Genomic DNA, 13,498 nt, shown 5'->3' with positions numbered 1-13,498 from the left:
ATCCCATCTTTGGCGATGTGTGCATCTGTATGGAGTGTGTAACCTGGAACATGTGTGTGTGTGTGTGTGTGTGTGTGTGTGTGTGTGTGTGTGTGTGTGTGTGTTCAATCCTTGATCCTCGGTTGTGTCCTGAGTTAGTACTTTGTGTTTCTGTTGCCGTGGCTGCAGCAACACACATTTTAAAACACAGACAGAGGGGTAGTGTTTGAGGCCGACTGCAGGTACGTCCAGTGTTTTGTCTTTTATAAAACATGACGAGGAGCAGATAAACTAGATCTCTCTTCCTCACTTTTCTTTTCCTCTGGCAGTTGTTTCTCAGGATTATTTTCAGGCTTCTGATCCTCGAGCGCTTCACTGTGAGCTCCTGGTGAGCTTGTAGTGTTCCCTCTCTGAGTTTGAACGGCAGAACGATGCAGTGAAGCCTGCTGATTCCTGACCGTCACTGGATGTCCGGTTTGACACCGAGTGCTCCTCGTACTTTCAGTACAATGTTCCTTCAGTGGGCGTCTGTGTTTTTTTTATATCCAGCTGTTGCGTTGAAAGCAGTTCTGTAAACTGGTATGTCGTAATGTTGAGGCAAAATGATGAACTCTGCTCCACAACGATCGTTTTCCACATCGTCTCCCACAGCTCTCCTGTTTTCTGCCGTGAATGTTTGAGCCTCTTTGAGGTTTTTCTTGCTGTTGCCTCGATGGCGGTCTCTGGTGGACAGAATATTTACTGCAGCCGGCCGACTTCTGTCACCTGCTTGATGACCAAACTGCAGGCAGGTGTATGTAAAGACTCTATGAGAGACTTGAAGCTGCAGATCTCTCTGCTCTCCACCAATACTCTGCTGAAAATGTAAGCATGTAATGTTCACTCGTATTTAGTTTCATTTTCCTTAACACTGTTAATATTTTTATCTATACATTAATCAAACTTCAGTTCAGTTGGTAATTGTTTCATTTAGAACTTCGTAATTTGGATTCTGTTTGTGCTGCAAGAAAAAAGATTAGAGGGAAAACGAAGGTTCAAGCCGGTTCAGAGAAGGCAGCGGTATTTCTGGATCATGTTTCTATCTGGTTTCTTCTTTGGGGAGTTTTAACCTGCATTTGTGGATGCAGCGATGAACTGTGTTCACAGACAATGGTTTTCACAAGTGTTCCTGAGCCCATGCAGTGATTTACACTCCAGAATAGTGTTTTTAATGCAGTGCTGCCTGAAGGCCCGAAGATCACCACCATCCAATATTGGTTTTCAGCTTTGTACCTTGTGTTCAGAGATTTCTCCAGATTCTCTGAATCTTTTAATGATATTATGAACTGTAGATGATGAAATCCACTAATTCTTTGTAGTTTTACGTTGAGGAACATTATTCTGAGATTGTTGCACTATTTTCCCACACAGTCTTTCTCAGAGTGGTGAACCTCTTCCCATCTTCACTGCTGAGAGACTCCGCCTCTCTGAAATCTTTTCATACCCAATCATGTGACTGATCTGTTGCCATGTTAATAACCTCATTAGTTGTCAGATGTTCCAGCAGGTGTTTTTTTTTCATCTTTACACAACTTTTCCAGTCTTTTGTTGATCCTGTCTTGACCGGCTGCCATAAAATTCTAAATGAGCAGATATTTTTCATAAAACAATAACATTTCTCAGTTTCAACATTTCATATGTTGTCTTTGGTCTATTTTCAGTTAAATATAGATTTAAGAGATTTGCTCACATTTAACATCAAAATCATTGCTTTCTGTTTTTATGTACATTTTACACAGCATCCCAACATTTTTGGCAACGGCCGTCCCCGAAAATTAAATGTCCCCATGAAGGACATGTCTCTGTCCCTGCTGAGTCGGGGTTGGGGTCGACTGGTCTCGTCCGGCAGAGACACCGGGAGACGCGATGGACGGCTGGACGTCTGCTTCACACCGCAGGTACACTGTCAGATCTTCTCCTTGTGTTACCATCAATCAATCATTATATAATAATCAATACCATCCATCAAAAGGACTATTACATCTGGAAGTCGAAGGAGTCTCTGCTGCGTCTGTCCCACAGCGGCCGGCTGCTTGTGGAAGCAGAGGCGACCCTTCCAAAGACTTACAGCACTCGCAGGGGGCCACTTCTGCTCTACTCCCAGGTGTGTGTGTGTGTGTGTGTGTGTGTGTGTGTGTGTGTGTGTGTGTGTGTGTGCGTGTGTGTGTGTGTGTGCGTGTGTGTGTGTGTATATACATGCAGATCTTATACAGTGAACTCGGTTTTCACGTTGTTCCTTCTGTCTCAGGACTTGGTGACTTTGGAGAGCAGAAGTCACCCAAAGACCAGAGACGAGAAGCAGCGGGTGGTTCGACGGCAAACTCGACAGGTGGAGCAGCAGCTGAGCACCGTGAAGGATCTAACGGCGGCCATTTTAAAGTACAGCAATAATCAGGTAGGTGGTGCAGACCTAGAATATCCTTTTTAGCTTTACTGTACACAGTATGAGGTGCAATCAGAAAGTTCAGTGTTCCTGTTGAACGCAGCACAGCGATGCACACGCAGCAGCAGGAAGCAGCAACCTTCATGAGGAAGTATTCAGAGTTCAACAGCATCACCTTGCCTGGCTGCTTCATCGCCGTAGACTTTCTGAAGCATTTCAAGGGTCTCTGTTGACCGTTTACAGAGTTTAATATCAAATCTGATGTTTTCTGTGATCTTCGGGCCCTCAGGTGACACTGCTTTAAAAACAGACTTGATTCTGTGGTGGAAATGACTGCATGTGCTCAGGAACACTGGGCTTTAAGCGGGTGAGTTGAAGATTTTCTGTTCCCCAGAAATGTCTCCCAAAATCTGCTGTTTCTCTGCTCCAGTTTCAGGTCCTCCGTGAAATCACAAATGTTCACGTACCAGCGGTCACAAAAACACGTGGAACTCAGGTGTTGCTGCTGAGCGCCGTTTTCCACAACAGGAGCCGTTCATGAACTTTTTGATTGCACCTTGTATGTGTGTTGTATAATGTGCAGACCCCACCTGGTTTCACTTCAGATTTAATGTTTGTTTCGGTGTTACGCTTTTATCCATCACCTGCAGCTTTGTTGTTGTTTTTTAACGGATAACCTTTAAGTACATTTCTTCTCCTGCAGTTCAGCTCCTCGAGGCCCGCCCCACCACTCCTACCTCCCCTTCACTTACCTCCAGCTCCAGACCCTCAGCGTCCAGGTCCGGAGCTCAGTGTGCATTTGAACAGCCCGTTGCTTCCTGCGGAGAGAAACAGTGAAGAACCAGAGAACCATCTTGAAGGTAGAAAGATGGCAGATGGATTGATGCAAACTGGAAATTCAGCTTGAAACATTGTAAATGTACCCGTCTAAAAGTACACGTCTCCGCAGATGAAGATGGGGAGCACAGCAGCAGGAGAGTCAGGCTGGACCTGTTCCTCCACGTACCCACCCCACCGACGGAGCCTCGGCCCCGGGAGTACCGTGCAGCGCTGACCCCCGAGGAAAGACGCAGACCTGTGGTGACGAGAGAGCGACTGCAGGTCCATCCGAAGCTTCTTTGTCTTTGGAAACGGATGCGACTTGTGGGTGTGATGCTGCTTTATCGATGTTAAATGAACAGTGTTCGGTGCCGCCTGCAGGCTCACTTGGAGGCGAGTCCGCGGCATGCCGAGATCGACCGCCACGGCACGGGAGTGAAGCTCCGTCATCTCAACCGGAACTGTGTCGGTGACGCGGCAGGCGGCGGAGGCAGCAGTGACAGACGTGGGAGGACAGGTGTGATGAGAATAATAACGGAGCTCGCTTCTACTCAACATGTTGATAAACACCATGCTCTGATTGGCGTCCCTCTTCCCAGGCTCCTTCCTTCCTCCTCTGGAAGTCTGTCCCGGATCCAGCTGGGAGGACACCGACCAGGTGAGACAGCAGTTTCAAAGAAAAATAGTCACTTTATTAGGAACAGCAGACTGACTCTGGGTCGGCCTCCTTCGGCTCGCAGCTCCTAAACCTTCCTCTGAGGTTCTCATCCGTGTTGCTTCATCACATTCTCTCTGCTCATCTTCTGTTCTACCACATCCCAAAGGTTTTCTTGCTGGATTCAGGTCGACTGACTGTCTGACTAAAACTGTGACATGTATAAATTAGGTTTGGTACATGAAACTAGGAGAGGGCATGACTTTTTTTAATGACAAAATTTTGAATGCAGTCTGGTGGTATCTGATCAAAGGATCTCAGCTTTTGGTACTCAGTGCTGTAGAAACATTTCAACAGTTGAAGTAGAAACTCAGACAGGCTGTGATGTTCAGACCAGGAGCCAATCAGCATCCAGCATCAGCGTTACCCCTTGGTTTGTGAACATTATGAAGCCAGCGTTGGATCTGACTGATCTGATTGGAAACCTGACGATACTATGTCCCGCCCACCGATAGCTGTAACCTGACTGCACCACAGGCCTGTAAATCAAATAGACACGCCCCCAGAAACAGGTCTTTTGGAAGCTTATTTTCTAATGAATGAGGGATTATTTTCAGATGGACCTCCAGAAAACTAATAAGAAGGAGTGACTTTAGCTAACAACACCGAGATAACTGCTGGAGACATTTTATTGACTTTGTATTTGATGAGAGAAGTTGAATGGGAGTCTATAGAGCCGCAGGCTTTTTGGAGCCGACCTCTAGTGGCACTCGGTGGTATTGCAGCTTCAGGCACTTCTGCATCGGACACATTTTTCAGACCTGAAGCTACAAACACTTTTATAAACCGCTTGTGGTTGGATTGTTGGCGTTAATGAGCCCGAAGTGTTCAAGAAAAACAGCAGGAGGTTGTCTTAATGGATTCATGCTGCTGATTCTGGCCGACCAATCAAAATCTTTGTCTTTGTCGGTCACTGCTCACCTGAACCCCCCTCCCCCCATTACTGTTGGCTTCTGTTTCTGAGCTATTGTTGCTACTTAATGAAAGAGGAAAGTTTTGTTTTTGATTATTGCAGGTGGGACATGAGGTTCTGGGCGGTTCTGACCAGCGTCCACTTCCCGCAGCAGAGAGCCGGACTGTTGTCTCCAGACAGGAAGTCCAACCTGAGGCAGGAAGAGCTGGACTCCATCAGCAGCCTCAGTGTCTTCCTCTGCTGTTTCCTTGGATGGAAGGTGAGGAAGAAGCTCAGTGAGGAAGACCTGATTTAGCAGATTCACTCACTCCCATTCATTAAAAAAAAAAAAAAAAAAAAAAAAAAAAATTCCCAAATCTGAGGAGACAGAACTTAAACAAAACAACTCTGCATCAGTCTGAGTGACCACCAGGTTCATCACGCTGCCTTCTCTCCTGCTGTCCTCTCCTCCAGAGTCTCCTCCTCCTCCTGCTGGAGTGCTGGCTGGTGTTGCAGGACGAAGAGGTCTGGGCCGGCTGAGCTCTGTGGCCTTCTTACAGGACCGACTACTGTACTTACAGGATCCCCATGAATCCAGCGGTGCTAACAGAGGCGTGATCAGGGGCGTCCTGCCGCTGGAGCTGAGAGGTAGGAGGAGCTACAGACATTCTGGGTTTACTGTGAACCGGACTGTAGGGGGCGTTTAATGCAAACTGACCATCATTTTTGTGATTGTGTTTTCTATTTGTTGTTGTGCTTTGCACCTCGGTGCCACCGTACATATGACTCTTCTTTGCTTCTACCTATGTGAAGCACACTGGAGGGCCCTTGTGTACGAAATGTGCCGTGCAAATAAACGCTTGCTTGCTTCATGACAGATTTAGTAGGCAGCTTGATTCTGGGTCCTGACGGGGAAGTCATTCAGCTGTCACTCTATGACAACAAGCAGCACCCATCGCACACCGGCGGTGACACGCAGAGGAAAGGTACACCGCCCGCCCTCGAACATCCCGAACACTGCTCACTCAGGTTGTAGCTGGTGTCCGAACGTCAGAGCATTCGTCTGTCTGCCTTCCAGCTGTCCGGGTTCTGTCTGCAGAGGGGGAGGAGTTACCGTGGGTCATCGTGCTGCAGCCTGAAAATACACACACAGGTCTGCACACGCACACGCACACGCACACACACACACACACACACACACACACACACACACACACACACACACACACACACACACACACACACACACACACACACACACATTTGTAGAGATGGAGGGGTGTGTGTGATGTGCAACACCAAGACAAGGCGACACATACGGGATCCAATCAGTGTCAGAATAAATCAAGTGTCAGAAATAAACAGCTGGTACTTTGTGTACAGAGGGAGGGGCGGAGCCGAGCACAGACGCTCCCGAGGGCGACGATCAGCACCATCGGTCCGGTCACAGGGTGAGTCGGTGTTTTTAGCGGGGTTTGTTCAGTGATCCGGAGCCGCTCCTCAACGACTGTCACGTCTTTTTCTTTTTTTTTTTTCAAACTTGGCACAAACGTTTGCGTTTCTTTCAAGAATAAATTGATTAGATTTGGTGGTCCAAGGTCAAAGGTCAGTGTGACCTCACCTACCTCCCAGTCCCCCGTCCGGTCCTTGTGACCGTTTGGCAGAAACATTGGTCAGTTGTGTCGAGCAGTGATGCAGTCAAAGGGCTGCATTTACATGATGAGTTACATCTTGAATCTATCTGAATCACTCCAAAGCAATCTGGGGGTTCAGTTGGTGAAACAAAGACTCTAAGCATCATTTCTGTTCTCCAACCAGCTCCTCCATCTGTCCCAGCCTCCTGCCCGCTCTCCCAGCAGCCACACAGGCACAGGTAAGACTCACCTACTAAATGTATCATCCTCCAACTTTGAGCTCATTTGATTTCGTCTTAAATATTTTTTTTTTCCAGCAACCGTGACCGAGAAACACACAAAGAAGGAAACACGATGGACACCGAAAAAAGACGCTAAACTCAACGTCAGGCTGCCGCCGCTGATGGAGCAAGGAGGGAAGGAGCAGAGAGGAGGCGAGGAGGAGCAGGATGAGGAGGTTGAGGAGGAAGAGGAGGACCAGGAGGAGGAGGAGCAGCTGGCCACTCAACAGCTATCTGGATCACTCGTACCACAGTTTGTTGACTTTAAGTTCATTAGGGCCCGAGCACCAAGTGGTGCGAAGGCCCTAATATCATGCAAGACTTAATTGTTATAATTCTGACAAATAAAAAGCCTTTTTAGCGGCTTTAACATGCTTAAAAACTCATGAAAATTTGCACAAAAATCAGCTTCAGTGGAAATTGAAGCGTTTCATTGGTCTTTGGCGTCGCAAAATGGCTCGCTAGCGCCCCCTAACGTGAGATCTAAAGGCTGCTTTCACCTCCATGAATGAAATTCAATGTGTATCAGGCCGAGATCTAAAAGAAAAGTCTCTTGGCACCTAAACACAACAGGAAGTCCGCCATTTTTAATTTGTGGCATTTTGGTGATTTGCACGTGTCGTACTTTAACGAACTCCTCCTACAGATTTAATCAGACCGGCTTGAAATTTGGTGTGTCTCATCTAAAGACCTTTGGAATGAAAACTTATCAAAATAATTTATTTTCTGAGAACGGTGTGCCCGTGGTGTAACGGCCATTTTCAGTGTTTTGCCATGAAATTAAAGTTGCTATAATCTGATATACATTGTCCGAACTTAACATGTATGATAACAGTCTGGCCCTGAAGACATCTATATGTTAATATTTAGTCATAGTCATAGCGCCTCCTGCTGGCAACAAGAAAGGAAATTTTTCACACTTTTATGTGCATACATCCGGCGTGTTAAACTCCATGCTTTAATTTCTTAATTATAATTGTTGTGAAAGTTACTGAAAATTTATAATTATTTTCTTGTTCTTTCCAAAGTAATTGACAGAACATCAATGTGCTGTTTCTACACATACTGCTGACTGCAAACTAAACATGATACAGAATGCTCCTTTAAAGTAGAAATGTGAAACATGCGGAGTCCAGGAGGAGTTTAAAAACGATGACGTCTCTCACAGCCAGCAGAACGTGAACACCACCGAGGCAGCAGCAGAGGAGTCCGTGGACGAGAGCAGGAGGAGGAGGACTGTGAGGACGGTCGCCGCGGCGACTGCAGGGTGAACTCCTGTCACATGCCAACTTCATCTCCTGCTCATCAATCTGCACACACTCACCTCCCTCATCCATTCAGGGAAAGGAACATGACAACAGGGAACAGAGCAGAATCAGACGGACAGAAGACATCAAGGATGAGGAGGGAGGCACGATGGAAGGGACAGAAGACAGGAAGTGCTGATCCACCAATCAGTAGCCAGAAACCAGAGGAGAGGACAGACGGACAGCGAGCGGAGACTCTTCCCTTTGTGGTGAGGACTGCTGCTAAAGTCTTCATCAACATGCTTCCTAACTTAAAGTTCATAATTAATCATTGGAATAATAACAGAAATAGGAAGACATGTGACTGCATGAAATACTGTGAACAGAGAAAGAAGAGGGGAGGAGTGAAGAAGAGTGAGGATGAAGAGGAGCGAGGAGAAGGGGCGTGGCAGAGGGAGGAGTCTGCTGGGAGGAGGAGGAGAGAGAAGCTGAAACACAAAGAGTTTACTGATGGTAAGATATTGAAAACAAAATGGTCTCCTGAGTGTGGAGGAAGCAGGAGACGTTTTTATTGAACGTGAAAATGTCAAATCCAAAAAACACACACAGTCGTCAACACATTTAAAACTTTTTGGAAATGGTACCGACAGATATAAAGTGCGTCCCAGCATCACACCAAATGTGTAAAACACTTGCCAGTCCACTAGAGAGCACCGTGTCAGCGTCGCGCTTTCATTCGCCGAAGCATGAAAAAGAAGCTGCCTGAGATTTATGCACCTAAAACCACGAAGTGAAGGCCTGATTTACTAAGAGGTACAACTCCCAGGTCCTGAATGTGTCCCAGGACCTGGGACAGCGACACGTTCAGGACCTGGGACAGCGACACGTTCAGGACCTGGGACAGCGACATTTCATGCTGCACGTTGTCAGTTGATCAGCTGAGACATTTTTCCGGGTGGTGTGAAGTTTTCACATTTTTACACACGTAACATCAATCATTAGTAAATCAGGCCCATAGTTTCTGTTCAAATAAGTAATTTTACGTCACAAACATCTCGTGATGCACACGTCATAATATGCATGTATAGCATGTCATGTCAGTTCCATTAAAAGAACTCCACGTTGACCTTCTTATTAAATCCATTTTCATGTCCTTCCTCTCCTTTCAGTGAACCCCGAGGGTCTCCTTGAGGAGGAGGAGGCTGAAGAAGAGTCTCATTTCAAATCCACCAAAAGCTCCTCGGAAGAACACCAGAACAAAACCAGAACAAATTCTAAGAAAGACGCCAAACATCTTCCCACCAATGACAATGTCCCGCAGGCTGATGAGCCCAGCAGCGTCCAATCAGAGAGCTCGCTCAGGTCTTCGTCCCGGTTCAATCGGGGGGGCTCGAGGAGGTCTGCGGCCTCCTCCTGTGAGAGGTCCACGGCAGCCGTTGGTCTTGCCTCGTCACGCGGCCGCCTGTCGTCGTGTTCCGTTGTCATGGCAGCAGATGAACAGCTGAAGCTGAACCCAGTGAAGCTGGAGGTTAGCAGGATGCTGCTTGATTTACTTTTTTGTGACTTTTTTGATATAGCTCTTCAGAAACTCGTCACACTGCATGTTGGGACGTGACAAACTCAAAGTATCTGCTTTTAAAGAGCATTGTGTGAATATTTGGACCATGTAAATGTGTTTCTGTGTTTTTAGTCGTCCAGAAGGAGCCAGAAAGAGGAGGAGGATGAGGAGGAGGAGGAAGAGGAAGAGGAAGAGATGGAGATGGAGAGGAGGAGGAGGAGTGAGCGGGAGGAAGAGGAGAGGAAGAAGCAGCGGGAGAAGGAGCAGACAGAGGAGAGGATGAGGAGGGAACTGGAGGAGGAGAGGAGGAAGAGGAGTGAGGAGCTCAGGTCGGCCGTTTTCTTTTTGTTACAACGTTATTTAAATAAGATTTCAGTTGTGTAAAATGATCGCTCGGCAAATAACAGAAAGCCCGTTAAAAGCAGCTCCGATCAGAAGCTGAGGGATCGTAAGACCCAAACAGGAAGTCTGAATGTTAACAGGAGAGGAGGAGTCTGAACTGCATGCGTGAGATAAAGGAACTAAATTGATGGAAGATAACTCCACTCTGTGGTGGATAACAAGTGGCCATCACCGTAGACTTTAATGAAAAACAACGGTATAAAACCAAACCATTCGAAAAGTTAAATGAGTTTATATAAATGACCCAAAAACTAGATAGATGAAATAAAGCGTCACGGTGTTGTCGCTTCCACGGAGCGCTGCCGTGTCGTCTGTGAGGATCTTTGTTTTAGGACGTGACAAACCGGAGATACAAGTTTTTCACATCACTGTCGCTGCAACTAACTGCGCAGCAACTCTTCGTCAGGGCGTCACGGTTTAAAGCGGTCAGTTTTGGATTCTCCGTCGCTCGCGACAAAATAAAATGTCACGAAACATCTGGCGTCATAGAAACATAGACGTGTGCGTCGTCTCCATAGAAACATAGACGTGTGCGTCGTCTCCATAGAAACATAGACGTGTGCGTTGTCTGCATAGAAACACAGACGTGTGCGTCGTCTGCATAGAAACACAGACGTGTACGTCGTCTCCATAGAAACACAGATGTGTGCGTTGTCTGCATGGTGTCCGTGAGAAGGAACGGGAGGCGGCGCTAAACTCTGTCCACATCCACAGACTGAAGAGGCTGGCCGAGGAGGATGAGAGGAGGGGGCGCGAGGAAGAGGAGCAGAGGGAGACGAGGAGGAAGGAGGAGAGGAGGAGACAGACGGAGCGACGGCAGAGGAGGAGAGAGGAGGAGGAGCAGAGGAGAAGAGGTGAGAGGAGGAGGAGGAGGATGAGGAGTAGGGGGAGGAAGAGGAGGAGGAGGAGGAGGGGGAGGAAGAAGAGCAGGAGGAGGAAGAAACCTGCAGGTTGTTTCTGTAATTTATTTATTTATTATCCAATCAGCCAATCATCTGCTCTCAGAGAGTTTCCCCAGAAAACCTCCGATGGAAGGCAGGAGGATCCTGATCAGATTCCCGAACCACCGAGGGTGACTCCTCCCTCCTCCAGGTAGTAGCAGCGCCGCCTGAGCTCCTTCACCTCCATCTCCAAGGCACCGCCCACCCCGCCGAGGAAACAGTGATGTCATCGTTGGTTTGTGAACGTTATGAAGCCTCTAGTTCAGATTCTGTCCGTCACCATCTTTGCTAGTTCGGAGCGGTTTGGAGCAGGAAGTGACCATATTTGGGCGAGCTGGGGGAGGAGCCAACGGTGGATTTGACCGATCTGATTGGAAACCTGATGATAGCTGTAACCTGACTGCACCACAGGCCTGTCAATTAAACAAGACACGCCCCCAAAAACAGGTCTTTTTGAATCTTCTTTTCCAATGAATGAGGGATTATTTTCAGATGGACCTCCAGAAAACTAATAAGAAGGAGTGACTTTAGCTAACAACACCGAGATAACTGCTGGAGACATTTTATTGACTTTGTATTTGATGAGAGAAGTTGAATGGGAGTCTACGGAGCCGGAGGCTTTTTGGAGCCGACCTCTAGTGGCACTCGGTGGTATTGCAGCTTAAGGCATGTTCTATTTTTTCGGCACCCCGTCCCCATCAATCCACCATCTTCCTGCAGAGCACCACGGCCTCAGACTTCCAGGTGCTGACTCTCATCCCCGACCACGTCACCAGCGTTACGTCCTACGCCTTCCGCTCCACCACAAAGCTTTTCCCTGCAGGTGGCAGCTCCTCCAGTTTGTTTCTGTCAGTACCAGACTGGACCCGACGGGTGAAGGCCCGCCCACCAGACGCTCGCCAACAGCCTCATCTGATCATTTCAATTGTTTGTTAAATCTTTATCTGAAAAGTCATGATGAACTCTGACTGTTATGAAATACTCTGAAATGTGGAGTTTGAGGTGTGACGTGACTTAAAATAGAAATACTGCCTGAAATTATGACTCAGGTGCAATATGTGGGTAAATGTACTTGGTCACTTTCCACCACTGTGATTGTTACATCAGTGAAACAGCTGCACGTCTGTCGAACCGCTTTAGTTTGATGGAAACGTTGTCTCGTCTCCTCCAGCTGAAAAGGAGCGTTTGCAGCTGGAGGAGACGAGGAGGCAGGAGGCGGAGAGTAGGATGCTGCAGGAGATGGACGAGAGTGAGAGGAGGGAGTACCTCCGCAGGAAGGAGCAGGAGGAGGAGGACAGGAGGAGTGAAGAGGAGCGGCGACGGAGGAGAGACGAGGAGGCGCGGCTGCAGGCGGAGCTGCTCTCCAGGTACTCTTCATCATTAGCCTGTAGCGTTTCCGTGTGTCACCCGAAACACCTCCGATCTCGAAAAGGAAATAAGAGAAACACACATCTGTCTCTCTCTGCTTGTGTCCTCCCTGCAGACAGGTGGCGCTGTTGCAGCAGCGGTTGGCCTTTAAAAGGGGTCTCTCATTGGAGGCTGGAGGTCTGGAGAAGACACAGGGAATCTCCAGGCCGTGGATCTCCTCCTATTTCACTCTGTTACAGCTTCTAGGTGTGAATAAAGCCCAGAGCTCGGCCGCTGAGCCTTGACCTCCAGGTGCGACCCTTGACCTCCAGGTGCGACCCCGACGCTCCCAACATTTATCCAATGAGTCGTTCCAGTGTCGAAGATGAATTCACCTGGAACACTTCGTGAAGTGAAAGACGAGTAAAATCCTCTTCTGACTCTTCGTCTGTTGTTTCTGCAAAAGATGCAACAAAAGACGTTTTTGAAAATGGTGGTTGGGTCCCATTATCGTTTTATTTTCCTTCTGGATCACCTTCAGTTCAATTGTCACGTTTCTTTTTTGGGCCTGAAGAGACTGAAATCCAGTCACAGTCGCTGTCCTGTGCACAAAGTACGCATTGAAGTGCCTCAGAGAACAGACCTCGTTTACAACATACATCAATATCTTCTAAAGTTATAAATATATAAAATATATATATATATATATATATATATATATATATATATATATATATATATATATATATATATATATATATATATATACATAACCACCTCCTCCCAGATATACAGTATATAGATTTAGATTAGATTTAGACTTTATTAATTCATTCCCACAGTGGGGAAATGTTGTCGTCACAGCAGCATAAAAACAACAATAAGGTGCACACAATATGAAAAAATTTACAAACACGTTTAAGATCTAAGAAATAAAGTAGATAAAAAAATAATTATTTTAGAAAAAAAAACAAAATAGATATATATATATATAGTAGAAATAGAGTCCGCAGCTGAGCAGGACTTTGATTGAAAGAAAATTATGAATCAAACAGCGACATGAGCAGCTGCCGTGTCCCAGCCAGTGATGGCGCTTGTTATGCGGTGCTGTGGACAGCAGGCGGCGCTGTTGGTCTAGGGCAGTCAGACGGAGTCCCGTGTTTCACGCTGCGTTCACAACCGCAAACTGTTTTTTTTTTTTAATTTATTTTCAGCACGTACCGCTGCATGTTAGCACGTGTGTGTACGACCGGAACAATCT

At 47.0% G+C, this 13,498-nt stretch overlaps 1 protein-coding gene across 1 annotated transcript; it reads left to right on the top strand.

The window, feature by feature from the left end:
- The first annotated feature begins 215 nt into the window (after positions 1-215).
- Positions 216-12,947, top strand: LOC138200737 (uncharacterized protein KIAA2012 homolog). The gene is made up of 23 exons (XM_069153608.1): positions 216-221; positions 1,758-1,916; positions 1,991-2,122; positions 2,267-2,413; positions 3,105-3,261; positions 3,351-3,502; positions 3,602-3,737; positions 3,820-3,878; positions 4,951-5,107; positions 5,302-5,475; positions 5,706-5,813; positions 5,906-5,980; positions 6,211-6,278; positions 6,646-6,700; positions 6,779-6,995; positions 7,911-8,009; positions 8,084-8,258; positions 8,376-8,502; positions 9,159-9,517; positions 9,680-9,876; positions 10,664-10,803; positions 12,062-12,257; positions 12,374-12,947. The coding sequence occupies exons 2-23, from the start codon at positions 1,806-1,808 to the stop codon at positions 12,540-12,542; spliced, it is 3,210 nt and encodes a 1,069-aa protein (XP_069009709.1). The 5' UTR covers positions 216-221; positions 1,758-1,805; the 3' UTR covers positions 12,543-12,947.
- The last annotated feature ends 551 nt before the right edge of the window (positions 12,948-13,498 follow it).

Source organism: Embiotoca jacksoni, unplaced genomic scaffold (genome assembly GCF_022577435.1).
Source record: "Embiotoca jacksoni isolate LCO1_2020_lvr unplaced genomic scaffold, fEmbJac1.0.p SCAF_2, whole genome shotgun sequence".
Lineage (NCBI taxonomy): Eukaryota > Metazoa > Chordata > Actinopteri > Embiotocidae > Embiotoca > Embiotoca jacksoni.
Note: the sequence above shows the minus strand (reverse complement) of the source record. Positions and strands in the feature narration are given on the sequence as shown.

Coding starts and splice junctions, on each gene's coding strand:
- LOC138200737 (XM_069153608.1), top strand. CDS start 1,806: ATGAAGGACATGTCTCTGTCCCTGCTGAGTCGGGGTTGGGGTCGACTG. Junction 1,917..1,990: donor ACGTCTGCTTCACACCGCAG/GTACACTGTCAG, acceptor ATCCATCAAAAG/GACTATTACATCTGGAAGTC. Junction 6,701..6,778: donor CAGCAGCCACACAGGCACAG/GTAAGACTCACC, acceptor TTTTTTTTCCAG/CAACCGTGACCGAGAAACAC.